Source organism: Chlorocebus sabaeus, chromosome 17 (assembly GCF_047675955.1).
Source record: "Chlorocebus sabaeus isolate Y175 chromosome 17, mChlSab1.0.hap1, whole genome shotgun sequence".
NCBI lineage: Eukaryota > Metazoa > Chordata > Mammalia > Primates > Cercopithecidae > Chlorocebus > Chlorocebus sabaeus.
The window spans coordinates 47,674,037-47,694,790 of record NC_132920.1 but is presented as its reverse complement, the minus strand read 5'-3'; the positions used below and the strand labels follow the sequence as shown (position 1 = coordinate 47,694,790).

Below are 20,754 nucleotides of genomic sequence, written 5' to 3'. Positions count from 1 at the left end.
TCAAATTTATAAGCATATTTCCGTATTACACTTTTAATTGTCAGGTCTGTGATATCCCTTCACATCTGAAAATAGTAATTTTTGTTTTTCTCTTTTCTCTTTTATCGGTCTTGTTAGGGTATTACCAATTTTTTTTTTTAATCATTTCACAACACTCAACTTTTGAACTTGATTTTCTTGTCTGTTGGTCTGTTTTTTATTTCAGAACTGCTCTTATTTCCTTTCTTGTAATCATTTCAGGTTTAATTTGCTCTCCCTTTTCTTGTTTAAGGTATCTCTTCTATTATTCAAGCATTTAAAGCTATAAATTTCCCTACAGATGTTGCTTTACCTGCATTCTACAAATTCTGATATGTTGTGTTTCACCTTCATTTACATCAAAAACTGTTCTAATGTCCCTTATAATTTCTTCTTTAATTCGTAGGTTATTTACAAGTGTTGTTCAAGTATCTGAGAATTTCCCAAATACCTTGGTGTTTCACAAATAATTCCACTGTGGTCACAAAACCTGTACCGTTCAATGCCAATCCTTTTAAATTTGATGAGACTTGTCTGATGCCCCAACATAGGGTCTATCTCATGCATATTCCAAGTAAACTTCAAAAGTGTACTTCAAAAAGTACTTTCAAAAGTACTTCAGAAAGTACTCTGTTGTTGAACTATTCTGTAAACGTCATTTGGGTCCACTTAATTAAGAATGTTATTCAGTTCAAGTCTTCTAAATATGAATTTTGCTCATTTTTTTGTTCATTAGTTCTATCAATTATTGAGAGATACATGTTTAAATCTTTTCATTCTTTTCATGGATTTATCTATTTCTTTCAGTTCTGGAAGTTTGTATCTCATGTACTTTGAAGTTCTATTGTTGAGTTATATATTTAGAATTGCTATTAATTTTTATGAATTAGCTCCATCACTATAAAATGTCCTTTTTATTCCGGGGTAATATTTTCTTTCCTGAAATATACTTTGATATTAATATAGTCATTCTAAATTTATTATGCTTTGCACAGAACATCTTTTTCTATCCTTCTTTTAACATGTCAGTGAATTTTTGTATCATCCAGGCTGACAATTTTGGTCTTTCAATTGAAGTTTTTGGACCATTTACATTTAACATAACCACTGATGTAGTTATGTTGAAACCATTATCTTGCTATTTGTTTTCTTCTATTTACCCACTTGATATTTCTTCCTTTTTTCTCATTTCCAGTCTTTCTTCTCAAAAAAAGCATTTCTTAGTATTCCATTTTACTATTATTAGCTATACCTCTGCTACAGTCTGAATGTATGTGTCCCTCTAAAATTCATTATGTTAGAACCTAAGACCCAATATGGTAGTATTAGGAGCTGAAGCCTTTAGGAGGTGATTAGACCATGAGGCTCGAGCGAGTGAGATCACCCCTCTCCCTCTTCTGCCAGGGGAAGACACAGCATTCATCCCCTTTGGAGAACATAGAAACAAGGCACTATCTTCAAAGCAGAGACCAGGCAGGCCCCATCAGACATTGAACCTGCTAGTGCCTAGATGAGGGGACTTCTCAAACTCCAGAACTGTAAGAAAGAGTTTTTGTTTTTAACAAATTACCCAGTCTTGGGCATTATGTTACAGCAGCATGAACTAAGACAACTTCAATGTTTTGTTTTCTGAGGTGCTGCTCTAGGCTTTAAAACCTAATTGCTCCTCAGTACCCATTGGAGATTGTCTTGTGATTTATACAGTTTCTGAAGATAATCTGCAGAATTCTTACCTCATTTATTTGATGTGGCTTTTCTCCTGTGGTCCCTTCTAAGGTTTTTGCTTTGTTGCTTGCATTCAGCACATGATTACGATCTGCTAAGCTTTGTTTACACTCTTGCATTTGTGGGTTTATAACTTGCATCAAATTTGGAAAATTTTTAGCATTATTCCTTCAAACATTTTTTCATCCACCCTCTCTTCTCCCCTTCTGAGACTCCAGCTACACATATTAGATCATTTAAAATTATCCCAGGCAGGTGCAGTGGCTCACGCCTCTAATCCCAGCACTTTGGGAGGCTGAGACAAGTGGATCACTTGAGGTCAGGAGTTAGAGACCAACTTGGCCAACATAGTGAAACCCCATCTCTACCAAAAAATAGAAAAATTAGTCAGGCATGGCAGCACACACCTGTAGTCCCAGCTGCTCGGGAGGCTGAGGTGGGAGAATCACTTGAACCCAGGAGGCGGAGGTTGCAGTGAGTGGAGATCACTCCAGTAGAAACTGTACCACTGCACTCCAGCCTTTGCAACAGAGTGAGACTCTGTCTCAAAAATAAAAATATCCCAAGTTGCTAGAGTTTTTGAAGTTTTAGTATTTTCGCTCTTTCCACTTCATTTTGCATATATTCTATTGTCACATTTTCAAGTTCAATGATCTTTTCCTCTACATTGTCTAGTCTTCTGTTAAAATTTCACAGGAAGAAATTCACTTCAGATGTGTTTTTCATCTCTAGTAGTTCCATTTTGTCCTTTTAAATCCCATCTCTGGTGGTTCTACTTAGCTCTTTTTATGTCTTCTACTTACTACTCATTATATTAACATTTTCCATTACAATCTTGAGCATATTAGGCATTTCTATTATAGTTATTTTAATATCTACTAATTCCATCATTTCTGGGTCTCTTTCTACCAACTAGTTTTTCCTCCAGATTATGGGTCACATGTTCCTGCCTTTTGGTTTTTTTCTTTTGCTTTTTTCTTTCTTTCTTTTTTTCTTTTTTTGAGATGGAGTCTCGTTCTGTCATCCAGGCTGGAGTGTAATGGCACAATCTCGGCTCACTGCAACTTCCACCTCCCGGGTTCAAGCAAGTCTCCTGCCTCAGCCTCCCGGGTAGCTGGGATTACAGATGCCCGCCACCACACCTGGCTAATTTTTTGTATTTTTAGTAGAGACAGGGTTTCACCATGTTGGCCACACTGATCTTGAACTCCTGACCTCAGGTGATCTGCCCGCCTCAGCCTCCCAAAGCGCTGGGATTACAGGCATGAGATGTTGTTGAATGCTAAATTTTATAGTAATCATTTACAACAGTAATTTCCAATCAGGGTGGATTCTGCCTCCCAAGAGACATGAGGCAATAACTGGAGACATGTTTGGTTATTACAATGGGGGAGTGTTACTGACATCTAGTGAGTAGAAATCAGGAATGCTTCTTAACATCCTGTATGTACCAGAGAGCCCCTGAAAATAAATAGTTATCCAGCCCAAAACATCATCAGTGACAAGGTTGAGAAGTTCTACTTTAAAGACTGCTGGCAAATTTTTAATTTTTTTTTCTGGCAAACAGGTAAGTTATTTGCACATTAGTGTGAAGCTTTTTTAGGGTAGCATTAGAGCAACCTTCATTCTAAGGCTGATTTAGCCCCACTTCACCTCTCTACTGAATTGCCCACGTAGTCAATAAAATCTCTGAAATCTAGAAAGAAAGAACTCAATTCTTGGCCTTGTATGAGCATACCGGAAATTGCTCATACTAACCCCTAGTAATTGCTCTTTCTTCACAAGTTGCTCATGTTCAGCCTCTGGGGTTTCACTGTACGCATTCACAGATTGGTGCTCAGCTAAACCCTCAAATCAACACCCAAGAACAGTTCTGGTGCTATCTCTACATATAGCTCTCATTTCAGGTGTTCAGCAATACAAAATTCTAACTGCCTTTGTTTCCCTGAATTTTGATCAATCCTCAACAAAACCATAGCCTTCTGCTGTGGTTAGGTCCCCTTTCCTCGTAATGCGGTTCAGAAATCAGCTCCTGGCAGAAACCTAGGACAATGGTAGAGCTCTCCTTCCCCCTTGTTTTTTCTCCTTTTCTCAGGAATACCAGTCCTGTGCAGTCTACTTTTTAGAAAAATTTGCTTCCTATATTTTCTCCAATTCTCAATCTTGTACGGTGGAAAAGTGAATTCCACACTGTCTTGCTCTCGCACTGCCAGAAGTGTATTCTATATAGTTTAATATATACCTCCAATAACCAGCCTGTTGGACAAAGCAATATTCTGGCACAGATTAGTACATGAGGTGCATATCTAAAAGGCATTCTTAAAATGAAACTATCCATGGTATTAATAAATCATATATTGATAGAGACAACTTTAGGGGATTATTCTAAGGTACAATTTCCAGAGTTTATTTAAGGCCATAAAACAAACAAACAAAAAAAAAAAAAAAAAAAAAAAAAGGCAGGAAAGGGGGTTTGGATTTAGTGACTGTAACCTTTATTAGAGTTATTAAAATATATATCATTAAAATAGATGGCTAGATATCAAAAATATCCAGTTCTAATGGATAGGCTATTTTTGGCTAAATGAAAAAACACTAAATTTTACTACCACGTTGGCTATTAAATCAATGGTTGCAAGGCAGCACGATGTAGTGGTAAAGTATATGAACTCTAGGGTCACATCTTCTCGATTCATATCTTGCCCCTTCCATTATATTTGCCCAATCTCTTCACCTGTAAAATGGGGAACTTCACAGGATTGCTATGAGAAGTAAACTAATTTATTCCTGTAAAGTTCTTTAAACAGTGCCCAGCTCAGTGTCTATTATTTTTTAAAAGTTTAAAAGATGTATCACTGTGAACCATAAGTTAAGTGAGAGCATTGATCACAAAGAAGCAGCAAAATATAAAAGGGAAAACAGCCATTGGAAAGAAGAAAGAGGATAAGGAGAAAGGGAAAAGGAGGAGGAAAAAGGGCATGCAGGAGGTGCCATAATGAGACAAAACAATAACCTTATCTATATGGTACTTGTAACATTTTAATACCCATATACTTTACCCATCCGATTGTCCTTGAATTGCTATATTTGAAGAAAAACATCTGCATTTTATGTGTATTGCTATCAGTCATAAAACAAACAGCACATCTGTCTATTGAGCCTAAACCCTCCCTCCTCCTTCCTCATTTAATCTCTATAGCAGAAGCTACTTGATGGCTTGTATCTTCATATAAAGTGACTTAAAAGAATTGCAAAATGCAATTACTTGTTTGGAGAAAAACAAAAACAAGAAACCACATGCGAACTGAACTGAAAGCTAAAAAAAAAAATAGAAACTTGATGAAAATGAAAAGCATTTAATAGAATCAATCCAAGTTTACCATTAAAGTCATCATTCACCATTATTCTCAAGGATTTTGCAAGTCGATCATGCAGGTGTGGGTGTGGGTGTTTTAATTGGACTTAAAATCAATCAATATTGCATAGTTCCTAAAAAGTACACATAGAAAGAATGTCTGGCTGTTAACAATAACTCAGAAAGATCCATAACGTACTACCAGTCAGGGCATCAAAACTCCAGAACAAGTTTCCTTGCAAAGTTGCTCACCAGGAGGAGTACAAGGTGAATACTAATACATGAGTACAGACCTCAAGTTAAACTGTGTAACACCTTGACTCCTAGTGACTAGGCTGCAGACCAACAAATTCTATCTACTATCTTTGGCACACGAAGTATACAACCATTTCCCCAGGATCCTGTATCCCATTAGAAACGAGCACTTTCTTCTACTCCAGAACCTGAATAATCAAATAAAACTTCAGCTGACTCCTCCTAAGAGAACAAATTTTTTTCTACGTGTAAGAGACTAGAACTCTTGAAGAACAATCCATCAGGGTTTCTTAAATGTTTTGTGTGATGCATCCATCTAGTTGCCCAGTAAAGCCTAGAGGGATAAATGGCACAAACATTTAAGAATCCCTGCTGGAACCCCTTCATCTCCTCAAAATTCTGGCCTCACCACTTAGCAACTTATTCATAACATTACTCCTTTTCTATAGAAGACATCAAAAGTCAGAAATATCTTCTTCAGCTTCCTACCATTAAGCTTACTAACTCTGATCTATCTCCAATAAATTGAGACTAATCATAATAGCCATAATGTGAAACCCATTTCCTCCACTTTCTGGATAAATCCTATTGTGCTGTAACTACACTTCTTCTGAGTTTCCATCTTCAACTGTTCCCCTTCTATTTGTCAGCCATTAGGATATCAAGATGATCAACACTTTTCCTTTTTAAGAAAAAGAACAAAAACATTCTTGAATCTATGTTGCCATCAACTGCTGCAACTGCCTTATACTTACTCTCTCCACTGCCTAACCTCCTTTCTTCTTCAATTCGGCTTCTGCCCTAATTACCTCACAACTGCTGTTGTTTAGGTCCTTCATGATCTCTTTTACTTCACCTCCCAAGTAGTATCTGACACTACTGGCCCTGACTCCCTGAGTAACTCTCCTCCCTTGACTGACTACCACACATTCATAGGTTTCTTTCTGGCTCTCTCCTTCTGTGCTTTCTAAGTCTTCTTTTCAGTTAATTTTCCTCAGTCTAAGTCTTAAACGTTATTACACAGGATTCCATCCCAGGTTCTTTAGTTTTTTTTCACTCTGTATATTCTCTCTAGGTCATCTAATCTAAACCCATCTTTTTTTTTTTTTTATCATATTTTATTTTTTTGAGACGGAGTCTCACTCTGTCACCCAGGCTGGAGTGCAATGACACAAACTCGGCTCACTGCAACCTCCACCTCCCGGGTTCAAGCAATTCTCCTGCCTCAGCCTCCCAAGTAGCTGTGATTACAAGTGCACGCCACCACACCTAGCTAATTCTTTTGTATTTTTTAGTAGAGACAGGGTTTCACCATGTGGGCCAGGCTGGTCTCGAACTCCTGACCTCGTGATCCACCCACCTCGGTCTCCCAAAGGGCTGGGACTGCAGGCGTGAGCCACCATGCCTGGCCTACTCATCATTTCTTACACCACCTAAAGTACTATCAAGTCCCAGTTTTGCACAGACACCGGAATTTTTCTAAGGATTCAGATCAATAGACAACTGACTACCAAATATCTTTCATTTGGATGCTCTCATGTCCCTACAAGCCTCAAATTTAACATCTCCAAAAGTGAATAGCCAACATGGTAGTAGGTAATTTTCAATGATTCAAAAATAATTAACCTACCAATTAGGACTGCCTATTTTCAATAATTAGGCATCTATTTTAATGATACATCATCATCTCCCAATAACTTATTTCTGAAAATGACATCTCCACCTTACAAAGCCAAAAACCTGGTAGCAGTTGGCTCCTCTTTTTTGGTCATCCCCTAAATAACATTATCACTAGGTCCTGTTCTTCGTGCTATCACTTATATAACTCCTATTCTACACAAGTCTCTCCATCCCCATAGCACTGCTCTAGTTTAGGCTAATTCTACCTCATTATCAAAACATTCTCAACTGGTGTTAGCAGACCAGTCTCTTCTCCAGTCTACTCTCCACATTGCAATTCCCCCTCCATACTGCAACCAATTTATCTGAAAAACAATCTCATCATTTCACTCTACGGCTTCTCTGTGATTTCATTAACATTTTTGTAATGTTTTCTTTCGCCTGACCTAATAACTTCTCCAGGCTCAATATTCACCACATCTAATTATATACTCTACAATGCCTCTGAATTAAATCTCTTTCAGGATCTTGCGAATGCTATGATTTTCTTCACCCTCTGCCACAAACTTGCTTAGAAATTTCCTAGCCATTGTGGGATCTCAATCTATGACTTCTTCTAGGGTGCATTCCTTCACAGCCTGCCAAGTCTGGACTAGCCTTCTTATATACATTTATTGCACCCTTTCCTGTAACAAATATTTCTCCTGCTAAATTACAATCACTTTTTAAAACCATCTTTTCTTTCCCAGTGGAACAAAAGCTTCAAACATGAGGGGAAATAACGCCTATGTTGCTGATCACTGTACTCCCAGGACCTTGTACAAAATACTTAACAAAAGGCACTCAATAAATTGAATGGATAAATATATGAATACTGAATTAACTAAACAGTTGTATTTATATTTAGAATTTCCCTTTACCAGATTTGACTTTTAAATTTTAGATTTTGCAACACACTGCCTTCATAAGAAATGCTAGTATACCCATATATTACTACTCATAACACTCAAAGAGCTGAAAGTACATGAAAAGATAGTTCTACAAGCATACCTAAAAGAAAATTAGGTGAAGATAGCAGCAAACAAATGGACTACAATAGTGAAAAACCACCAAATTTCCATAATCTCACATGTTAAATAGCACAGTAAAGCTTAAAAAAAAAAAAAAAAAAAACACTGGGAAATCATAAAAACCAAACTCTAATGATGATTTTACCACTCAGTAAATAATCTCAGGCGTTTCCATTTCTTGACCCTTAAAATGGGAGTGACATTAATCCTCTTAAGAGGATTTATTCTACTATAAAGACATATGCATGCATATGTTTATAGCAGCACTATTTACAATAGCAAAGTCATGGAACCAACCCAAATGCTCATCAATAATAGGCTGCATAAAGAAAATGTGGTACATACACACTGTGGAATACTATTCAGCCATAAAAAGGAATGAGATCATATCCTCCACAGGAACACGGATGAAGCTGGAAGCCATCATTCTCAGCAAACTAACACAGGAACAGAAAACCAAACACTGCATGTTTTCACTCATAAGTGGGAGTGGAACAATGAGAATACATGGACACAGGGAGGGAAACACACACCAGGACCTGTTGAGGGGTGAGGAGCCGGGGAAGGGAACTCAGAGGACGGGTCGATAGGTGCAGCAAACCACCATGGCACACTTATACCTATGTAACAAATCTGCTTGTCCTGCATATGTATCCCAGAACTTAAAGCAAAAAAAAAGGGAAGAGGATTTCACTTGACAAAAGTGTTTGAAAAGTTCTATATATACCACAAAATACTAGTCATTGTTTCACTGAGTGTCAACATATCAGACACCATTATAGACAATGAGTAAACAAATATAAATAAAAATATATATGTTCTAATGAGCAGGTAGACAGACAATAAGTTTAATAAGCAATAGCAACAAATTCTTCTTTGAAACATTAAAAAAAAAGAGAAGAGAATTAAAAAGTAGAGCTGTTTTATACAGAGCTGTCAGTAAGGGCCTCAATGATAAGGTGATTTCTGAGAGAATCCTGAATCAGACAAGTAGCCATCAGGACATCTTGAAGAAGAGCATTCCACACAAAGGTATACAACAAGCACAAAGGCTGTGAGAGAGGAATGTTCCTAACATCCTTAAGAAAGCTAAGGTGACCAACGTAAACAAAGGGGAAAGTTAAATAAGAGATGAGGTAAGAAAGGTGGAGGGAGGGATATGGGGAAGCCAGATCACAGAGGGATCTGTAGTCATTTTAAAAGATGTTGGCTTTTAGTCTAAGTGAAATGGAAAGCAACTGGAGGGTGATCATTACTGGCTACCAGACTATTCAGTAAGTAGGTAATGGCATATAGGCTATGGTAATTATACAGCAAAAGGTAACTTATACCAGGATAGCGGCAGTGAAGGTGGTAAAAAGAAAATAGATTCTAAACATGTTTTGACAAAATCTGTTAATGAATCATGGTAGGGTGCAAGGTTAAAAAGAAGAGTACAAGAGAAAACTAAGAATTTTGGCCTGAGTAAAAAAACGATGAACTTGTCCTTAACTCAGATGGAGAAAATTACATGGAGCAGAAAAATAAGGCAGAGGATAAATTTTGGGCAACTTAGGTTTAAGATGCCTATTAGACATCAAAATGGAGATTCTGAAAGAGGTTTAATGTGGAAGATTTTTAGGAAAGGGTGGAAAAGACAAGTATATATAGTCATTGACTTCATAAAATAAGGGGAAAATTTGAAAACACATTCCTATTTGGCAAATAAATGGAATCTGCATGTTGACAAAAAGACACTCTAAGAAGGGTTAAGTATATTTGACAAAATTAAAAAGGAGACATTACAAAACCAAAACATAACACTTTCCTAGAGAAGCAATGCTTTCCCTGAGACTGAATACTAAAAGGACCTTTATATAGAAACCACTCAGTAACAGAATAGATGGTTAATTCACCACATTCCTACAGAAAACATAATGGTGGCATTCTTAACCTTTTATCTTACAGTTCTTCAATGAAAACTGAGGATCTAAAAATAATCTGTGAAGACTTAATATTGTCTATATATTATTTAGAGTCAGAATTATCTGCTTAGCAGTAACACAGTTTAATTGGTCAAACCAAGAACATTATCCCATTACTACATAGAAGAGAAAGGAGGAAAAGGGGAAGGGGAGGGAGGAGGAAGAGAACCCTATTAAATTTAAAAGACTGTGAGGAGAAAGTATGTGATATAATCAAATATAGTGGATATGACATTCTAATACTGAAAGCAAAAAAATAGCACTTATAATGTACATTCTACTATAATTTTTCTAACAGCTACGAGGAACATAATTATTTTACTGACTGAAAAGACTATCAAAATACCAATTATGGACAGAGGCTGTTACACTTTGTTAGGACACAGGAAAATTTTAAGTAGTTACTCCTTATATAATGCTCACTTCCTGGCATTCACAACAATATGCAGAAACTTGCCTAAAATTTAGAGTTGGGGAAGGAAAAAAAAAATTATAGTGTACTTCAACCACGGACTTTCCACCCCATAATCACAAAGTTCCACATTTAGAATGAACAGTTATTGTAAAAGGGTTAAACAAAGAAGGAAGGATATTTCTAACAGACAAAATCTGCAGAGTTACTAAAATCCAAATCAAGCTGAACAGCATAAGAAAATGTTCAAAGTATTTTATAATTATAAAAGTAATGAACTAAACTCAAATATAAATTAGATCTCTTGTTCTGGTGGTCCTATACAAACTTTAAATTGGAAATATTTTAAGGGCTCAGTTTTATATGGCATCACAAAGATCATTTCACTCATGTGCTTTAATTTGCACCGAATTTTAATTTACACCAAATTTTAATGTTAAAAGTAGATATCAAAAGATCCAATACCTGTGAACCCTAAAGAAATACTAATGTGCATCAGAAGTAACTCAGGAGACAGTTTGCTAATTGATGAATACCCCATTAAATTTAAACCAGGTGTTTTTGGTACTTATGTATGTTCTCTAATGGTTTTTACACACCCTTAAACATAAGTTTTGACTTCAGAATTATTGAGTACTCTCAAATAAATGTAATATAAAATAGTGAAAGTACATCTAGTTAGTATGATTCCTTCTCCACTGATTCCTACCTCAATGATTTTTCTCTTTCAATACAATCAGCAACTGCACTAAAGAAAACTGAAACTATTAAAACAACTAAAACTAAACAACTGGAACTATTTTCACTTAATTCATTAAAGAGCCTTAGAAAAATTTAGAATCTTTACAAGTTTATTGCTAAATTAAAGAGAAAAGAACTAGCAGAAGAGCACTTAAAAATGAGAGGCAACTGGGCATCCCAAGTCATATTAAGTAGCCATTGACCTCAGGTTTTTTTCATTACTTTGTAGCATGTATAGTATGTAGTACTTACAGAGAGCTGCAAACTAATGTAAGAGTAAATTTGAACTCCTTTGAAAGGCTAATGAGCTTTAAAGAAAAGGATTCTTTAAAGGCGATCTGCAATGAATATATGGTAGAGCATAATATTGTACACAAATGTTTGGTGCCCCTCCTTGTAAGAAAATTACATATCCCCACCCTGCTGCACTAACGCATGCATGACCATAACCGCCAAATACAATGTTAGTGGAAATGACATGTCAATTTTAGACAGAAGCTTTAAAAGCCATCCTCCTTTTTCCCTGCCTCTTCAAGGATTAAAGAGTTGCCGATTATATTTTCTAATGTTTCCTGTGACATTTCTGAGATGAAAATTTGCATATTAAGCAAAATGAAGTGGCAAACAAATTTCTAAATATTACATTTAGAAATATCTTCCTCCAATATTTTTGATACCTACCTAAAGTAACTCAAGTCATTTTATTCTATAAGTATACTTACTTCACATTTGTCCTCCCCCTAGAGATATGACCCTTGCACCTCTGGACTACAGAGGGATTACATACGCTCAGAAAATCAGAACTGAATACATACAAAGGTTAAGAAATGTTCACTTGTTAAAATAGCTTCTACTTCTTCCTTTGGTCACACGTTTATTCTAAAAATTACAGCAGAGTTCAAACTATTCATCAAACCAATTTTTTAAATGTGATACAAAGTTTTATTTGTTCATTTCTTGCATTTGAAGGACTCTTTGATGACATACTGGGCCTGAGATTCTTTGCCCTAGTCCTTAACTACTACGCAACCACAACCAACTTCTTTATAGGGTTTTCCCTCTCTGTCAATTTTACAGAGAGGCCTACACATTCCCCTAGTTGCTTGTTGTCATCAACCTTAATTAAGTTGATTTGATGTTCAGCACAAAGGGCCTCCACCAACTTGACATACAAAGGTTCATCACAGTTGGATGCAAGCACACAAACATGAGCTTGCCACTTGTCTAAGGCTTGGCCAGCTTCACAAATTCCACTGCTATGCTATTGTGCATAAGGGTGGTCTTTGGAATCTCCTGTAAAGCAGTAGCAGTATTAACACCCATTACATCTTCAGCAACAATGCCCTCTTCTACCACAGCAGTGGGTTCATGTGAAGCCGAATCTTCAAAACAACCAAGTCTTTGCTTAAGCAAGACCTGTTGGTGGAAGGCAAAGAGCCATCAAACTAATTTATGTCTTCACTTTATAACTTAAAAATTATTACTGTAACTAACTGAAAACTCTGACCTGAAAATCTGTTATATACCAGCAATTTCTCCTCACAATCTCACTATTCCTAGTTCTCATTACTAGATGTTATATACTGTCTACTTTGTAGAACAATTACTGGTATTTTATGACTATGTAAAGTAACATTTTTTCCTGTCACTTTCTAAAATTCAAGAGGTTTCTTCTACATCAATCTTTTAGAAACTAAATTCATGTTGGTTTTTCTATACTCACAATTTATTGATAAACCATGAATTATAATATTGCTTTCTAAGCATTCATCCTTTCAAGCCTAATTAATGTTAGATGGCTTTTATACTAAAAAGCAAATGAACACAGGCAATATAATTGTAGCTTGCGATGTGTAGATAACTAAAACTTGAAAGAAAAATTAAATTTCCTTAGAAGTAAAGCAAACTCAGCCAAGCGCAGGGGCTCACGCCTGTAATCCTAGCACTTTGGGAGGCCGAGGTGGGCGGATCACGAGGTCAGGAGATTGAGACCAACCTGGCTAACATGGGTGAAACCCCATCTCTACTAAAAATACAAAAAAAAGAAAAAAAGTTAGTCGGGTATGGTGGCAGGCGCCTGTAGTCCCAGCTACTCAGGAGGCTGAGGCAGGAGAATGGCGTGAACCCGGAAGGCAGAGCTTGCAATGAGCTGAGATTGCGCCACTGCACTCCAGTCTGGGCGACAGAGCGAGACTCCATTTCAAAAACATACATACATACATACGTACATACATACATACATACATACATACATAGAAGTAAAGCAAACTCAATTACTCATTTCATATATTTCTATGGTCAATGGGCTTAGAAATAAAATCATTAGAGATGAAAATATACCTTCTGGTATTAAATTGGAATTAGAGGTACCAGTAAAGATGGATAAACAGATGAATGATCAAGACATATGGGTAGAGGTATGGGATTGTATGTGCGTGTAAGCATTTTCCAGCTTAATCTACTAAGAAGGCTCAGAAGCATTACCCCAGTAGCAATGACCACACATAAAAACACTATTCCTCTCTTAAAAAAAAAACAAAAAGTTTGCCTTGATAAGTAGCTGATTCCATGACTAGGATAGGGAAGGTTCAAAATGAGCTTGAAGTATCTTATATCACAGAGTAAGGAAGTTCACAGAAAATGATGGAGACATGTCAAAATGATATAATATTACAAACTAATCTATAATGACAAATCAGATCTATGATTGGCTAGGACTGAGGGCAGAAAAAGAAATGGACTGCAAAAAGCATGAGCAATATTTTGGGGGTGATGGAAATGTTCTGTACATGTTTTCATGTATTTATACATCTGTCAAACTCATCAGATTGTATATTTTAAAGGGACCATTCCTTCTGAAACTATTCCAAACAACAGAAAAAGAAGGACTCCTCCGTAACTCATTATATGATGCCAACATCATCCTGATACCAAAACTTGGCACGGACACAACAAAAAAAAGAAAATTTCAGGCCAATATCCCTGATGAACATCGATGCGAAAATCCTCAATAAACATACTGGCAAACCGAATCCAGCAGCACATTAAACAGCTTATCCACCACGATCAAGTCAGCTTCATCCCTGGGATGCAAGGCTGGTTCAACATATGCAAATCAACAAACATAATCCATCACCTAAACAGAATCAATGACAAAAACCACATAATTATCTCAATATACGCAGAAAAGGCCTTCGATAAAATTCAACACTGCTTCATGCTAAAAAACTCAACAAATTAAGTACTGATGGAACATATCTCAAAATAATAAGAGCTATTTATGATAAAGCCACAGCCAACATCATACTGAATAGCAAAAGCTGGAAACATTCCCTTTGAAAACCAGCACAAGACAAGGATGCCCTCTCTCACCACTCTATTCAACATAGTGTTGGAAGTTCTGACCAGGGTTATCAGGCAAGAGAAAGAAAGGATATTCAAATACGAAGAGAGGAAGTAAAATTATCTTTGTTTGTAGATGACATGATTGCATATTTAGGAAATGCCATCATCTTAGCCTAAAATCTCCTTAAACTGATAAGCAACTTCAGGAAAGTCTCAGGATACAACATCAATGAGCAAAAATCACAAGCATTCCTATACACCAATAAAAGACAAATAGCCAAATCATGAGCAAACTCCCATTCACAATGGCTGCAAAGGGAGTAAAATACCTAGGAATACAACTTACAAGGGATGTGAAGGACCTCTTCAAGGAGAACTACAAACCACTGCTCAAGGAAATAAGAGAGGACACAAACAAATGGAAAAACATTCCATGCTAACGGATAGGAATATTCAATATCATGAAAATGGCCACACTGCCCAAAGTAATTTATAGATTTGATGCTATTCCCATCAAGCTACCATCGACTTTCTTGACAGAATTACACAAAAACTACTTTAAATTTTACATGGAACCAAAAAAGAGCCCACATAGCCACGACAATCCTAAGCAAAAAGAACAAAGCTGGAGGCATCACGCTACCTGACTTCAAACTATACTACAAGACTATAGGAACCAAAAACAGCATGGTCTGGTACCAAAACAGATATACAGACCAACAGAACAGGACAGAGGCCTCAGAAATAATACCACATATCTACAACCACCTGATCTTTGACAAACCTGACAAAAACAGGCAATGGGGAAAGGATTCCCTATTTAATAAATGTTGTTGGAAAAACTGGTTAGATGTATACAGAAAACTGAAACTGGATGCCTTCCCTACACCTTATACAAAAATTAACTCAAGATGGATTAAAGATCTAAACATAAGACCTAAAGCCATAAAAACTCTAGAAAAAAACATAGGCAATACCAGGACATAGGCATGGGCAAAGACTTCATGTCTAAAACACCACAAGCAATGGTAACAAAAGCCAAAATTGACAAATGAAATCTAATTAAACTAAAGAGCTTCTGCACAGCAAAAGTAACTATCATCAGAGTGAACACGCAACCTACAGAATGGAAGAAAATTTCTGCAATCTATTCATCTAACAAAGAGCTAACCTGCAGAATCTACAAAGAACTTAAAACATATTTACAAGAAAAAACCCCATCAAAAGGTGGGCAAAGGATATGAACAGACACTTTTCAAAAGAAGACATTTATGCAGCCAAAAAACATAGAAAAAAAGCTCATCATCACTGGTTATCAGAGAAATGCAAATCAAAACCACAATGAGATACCATCTCATGCCAGTTAGAATAGCGATCATTAAAAAGTCAGGAAACAACAGATGCTGGAGAGGATGTGAAGAAATGGGAACGCCTATACAATGTTCGTGGGAGTGTAAATTAGTTCAACCATTGTGGAAGACAGTGTGGCAATTCCTCAAGGATCTAGAACTAGAAATACCATTTGACCCAGAAATCCCATTACTGGGTATACACCCAAAGGATTATAAATAATTCTACTATAAAGACACATGCACACATGTTTATTGCAGCACTTATTTACGATAGCAAAGACTTGGAACCAACCCAAATGCCCATCAATGTTAGACTGGAAAAAGAAAATGTGGCACATATACACATGGAATACTATGCAGCCATAAAAAAGAATGAGTTCAGCTGGGCGCAGTGGCTCACGCCTGTAATCTCAACACTTTGGGGGGCCAAGGCGGGCGGATCACCTGAGGTTGGGAGTTCAATACCAACCTGACCAACAGGGAGAAACCTCGTCTCTACTAAAAATACAAAAAATTAGCCGGGCGTGGTGGCATATGCCTGTAACCCCAGCTGCTTGGGAGGCTGAGGCAGGACAATCGCTTGAACCCGGGAGGCGGAGGTTGTGGTGAGCCGAGACTGCATCACTGCACTCCAGCGTGAGCAACAAGAGTAAAACTTCGTCTCAAAAAAAAAAGAAGAATGAGTTCATGTCCTTTGCAGGGTCATGAATGAAGCTCGAAATCATCATTCTCAGGAACAGAAAAACACCACATGTTCTCACTCATAAATGGGAGCTGAACAATAAGAACATAGGGGCACAGGGAGAGGAACATCACACACCAGGGCCTGTCGGAGGGTGGGAGGCAAGGGGAGGGATAGCATTAGGAGAAATACCTAACGTAGATGACGGGTTGATAGGTGCAAACCACCATGGCACGTGTATGCCTATGTAATAAACCTGCACGTTCAGTACATGTATCCCAGAACTTAAAGTATAACAAAAAAAAAAAAAGGAAAAAACATTGCATTATCTTACCACTGAGCACACTGAGTTTATAAACCCATTTGCTATACCAACTTTGTTTCCCTACTTAATTTCAAAATTTTTACTCTTCCATACGTAAGACAATGAAGGTACTGATAAAAGAAAGAAAAAAAAACTGACAGCTCACAACAATCTATGATGCTGCAAACATCTTTATGCTTAGAAACTACCTGTCAATTCACGAAACAGCCCTTTCATGTTAAAAAAAAAAAAAAAATTATTCCTGTTTTGTAAACGAAAAAAATACAGTTAAGCAAAGATAACCAAGACATAGTTTCTGCAATCATGGAAGACTAACACCTTAATATGATCTTGTAACTAAAGATAGATTAAAACATAAAATATAGCACTGGGACACAATGAAAAGTATTCAGTACATAAGCAGTCTGAGCAATCTTACAAATTCACCTCATTATTTTTAATATTTAGTTTTCATATGTTTGCATTAAGCCAGTTCTAAAAACAAAAACCAATGATACTGGCAACCTTAAGGTTATGGTCTACTCCTAGTATCTACAAATCTATCTAATCATAAAATTGTCAAATAATATTACCTAACCCAAATCCCTGAAAACTCTCACTACATATACATTTCCATCAAGAAAAACATATTCTTATCCCCACATTTCCACTTGTAAATTCGAGACCTCTTTTAGAAAACAAAACAAAACTCTCCTAATTCCTACAGCAATTCTTAAAAGTAACAAAATTTAAATCCAGCTTTGGGGTAAAATTTTGTCAATCATACTCTTAAATGGTGAGCAAATTAAGAAGAATGTGTGGGTGAGTCTCTAAATAACTAACATCACAAAATAACTAAATGACATTTGGCTGCCCAGAATAAACAAAATCTATTATGTAAATATAGAAAATAACAAAAGTAAGGTTGTTTCTTATTTCTAAAATTTCTAAGTATTCAACAGTCCATTTGCAAACTTGGCAGCCCCAAAATGCATATGAATATCTCTTTACTAGGAAGAAATCAGATAACCTAAGATGAATCATTTTAAACTCAGGGTACTAAAGATTTACTTAAGGTTAAAGCAGAAATCGGAGAAAGAAAAATATTAAATTATTGAACCAGATATTTAATTCAGTTTAGGTCCCCATCATAATTTGCTTTTTTAAAGTAGACTAATTGAAGCTTACTGAAAGTTCAAAAGAAAGAATAGAGTTTCAAAAAATACAAAATAAAACACCAGAAGATATAGAAAATTTATTTAAATCAATTAAAAATTTAAAAAAATAGTCTACCTGAATCGTCCTGGGCTTCACGAGTTTCACCATCATCTGTTACCTCTAGTTCTTTCACAAAATTTGAGGGAAACAATCCCAACTTGTTGTTCAGGGTTCCACTCCACCAGCCTTCTTCTACCTGAAAAAGTTCACAATTCAAAAGTAAAAACAACTTCTGTTAAGTGAAAATCATCACCCTATGGGAAAATTAAGCTGCAAAAGCAAATGGCCACAAAACCAGCACTGTGAAATCAGCACTTTAAAATTTAAAACACAATGAAGAAAATATATTTTAAGTGTATTAAATTTTAGTGGATTATTCATATGTGGGATTAATCATATATCAACTGCAATCTGCAACATTTACAATGAGAACTTGTAATCAATCGCAATCTATGAAGCACTTTTCATAAAAATATGAGATAACCATATATCCTGTATTAACAGCCAGAAGTACATAGCTTCTGGAATGTCACACTTGTAAACACTACTCAGCCTTGATTTGTATATTATTTAAAGTATTTGGAAATGTTTTATTTGAAAAAAATTTGGTGATTCTAAGAATGCAACTTCCTGGCCAGGCACGGTGGCTGAGGTCTGTAATCCCAGCACTTTGACAGCCCAAGGTAGGCAGACTGCTTGATCAGAAGTTTGAGACCAGCCTGGGCAACGTGGTGAAATCCCATCTCTAAAAAACTACGAAAGTAAGCTGGATGTGGTGGTTGGTGCCTGTAGTCCCAGTTACTGGGCAGGCTGAGCCTGATTGTGCCACTGGACTCCAGCCCAGGTGACAGAGGAGAGACCCTGTCTCAAAAAAAGAAAAAAGAAAATAAATATAACTTCCCAAATGGCACAGAAAATTGCTAAACCTATTACTTGAACAGTGAGTGATTCTCAGCTTAAATATAATTTCCTACTTTTAAAAACCCAGATGTCAAGCTCCACTAAACACCTTCCTCCAAACAGACACATCCTCATGAATCAAACACTTCAGAAAAACATTTACACTTACTAATAAGATTACTCAATTTCCATGAAATTACTTAATATTTAACAACTTTAAAAATGTATAGCTTCTGATATGGATATTAAGGAGTGCTAACAGGTTAAAAACAATTTTTTAGGCCAGGTGCAATGGCTCATGCCTATAATCCCAACGCTTTGGGAGGCCAAGGCAGGCCGATCACCTGAGGTCAGGAGTTTGAGACCAGCCTGGCCAACATGGTAAAACCCCATCTCTACTAAAAAAAAAAAAAAAAAAAATTAGCCAGGTGTGGTGGTGCACGCCTGTAGTCCCACCTACATGGGAGGCTGAGGCAGGAGAATCAGTTGAACCTGGGAAGCGGAGGTTGCAATGAGCTGAGATAGTGCCGCTGCTCTCCACTCTGGGCAATAGAGTGAGACTCCAGCTCAAAAAAAAAAAGAAAAGAAAAAGAAAATTTAAAAAAGAGTAAACTATTCACTGTCAAAATGTACGTAGCAGCACTACACATAATACAGCTAGAAAAAGATCTATTTCTTGTTTAAAATATTTTTAATTGTTTTCCATCTCATAAAAGGTAGGCAATCTTTTACTAAGTTATTCATCTAACAGCCACCATGTGTAAGCCATGGTGTTAACTACTAGGGAAAGATTCAAACTTGCATATGAGAAATCCCTGTTCTTCAATAAAACGTCCAAAGAAAAAAACAATAAGCAGATGTCTACAACACAATGTAAGGGGTACTATAACTAACGTATGAACAAAATACTGCTAGGAGCAAATAGAAAGGGCTTGAAAGAATAAAAAAAAAATGCTCCCCCCAAAAAGAAAATGACCAAAACAATGTGATATTAAAGACTGAATAAAAGTAAAACTCTAATGACTTAAAAATAAATTATTTATTCATGGAAGATATAGCTAAAATACAAAATGGGTGCTAGAATACAAGCTGTTTGAGGGAGAAAAGGAAGGCAGTAAAGCATGAAGTGACTAGAATTTTTATCGCACTTAAGGAAGCACCAAAGAAGTAGAAGTGATCCAAACTAATTGTGATGGAAGACACGTAGACCAAACTAGAATAGATACAACAAAGGGAGAGAAACATCGGCTGTCTATTTCTATACCTGGAATCCCCATTGGCAACAACTGAGGAGATAGGGTTACTTAAAGAATTCTTAGGAAGCAGAGTAGTACAGTGGTAAAAAACTCAAAAATAGACTGCATGACAATTTGCAATTGCAAAAATACAGAACCAGCCCAAACGCCTATCAATCAACAAGTGGATTTTTTTTTTTTTTTTTTTTTTTTTTTTTTTTTTTTTTGAGACGGAGTCTCGCTCTGTCGCCCAGGCTGGAGTGCAGTGGCGCGATCTCGGCTCACTGAAAGCTCTGCCTCCCGGGTTCACGCCATTCTCCTGCCTCAGCCTCCTGAGTAGCTGGGACTACAGGCGCCCGCCACCGCGCCTGGCTAATTTTTTGTATTTTTAGAGACGGGGTTTCACCGTGGTCTCGATCTCCTGACCTTGTGATCCGTCCGCCTTGGCCTCCCAAAGTGCTGGGATTACAGGCGTGAGCCACTGCGCCCGGCTAACAAGTGGATTTAAAAAGAAAATGTGGTGTATATATATACACACATCATGGAATACTACTCAGC

General features: G+C 36.7%; 1 protein-coding gene and 1 pseudogene across 1 annotated transcript in view; both read right to left on the bottom strand.

Moving 5' to 3' along the window:
- The window catches only part of CD2AP (CD2 associated protein), a 151,829-nt gene that overhangs the window by 58,766 nt on the left and 72,309 nt on the right, over positions 1-20,754 (bottom strand). The window contains exon 5 of the mRNA XM_007972322.3: positions 18,137-18,257. Coding sequence (XP_007970513.2) covers positions 18,137-18,257 — 121 coding nt within the window. The remainder of the gene's footprint in view (positions 1-18,136; positions 18,258-20,754) is intronic.
- On the bottom strand, positions 12,033-12,600 carry LOC119626849 (small ribosomal subunit protein eS12-like; annotated as a pseudogene).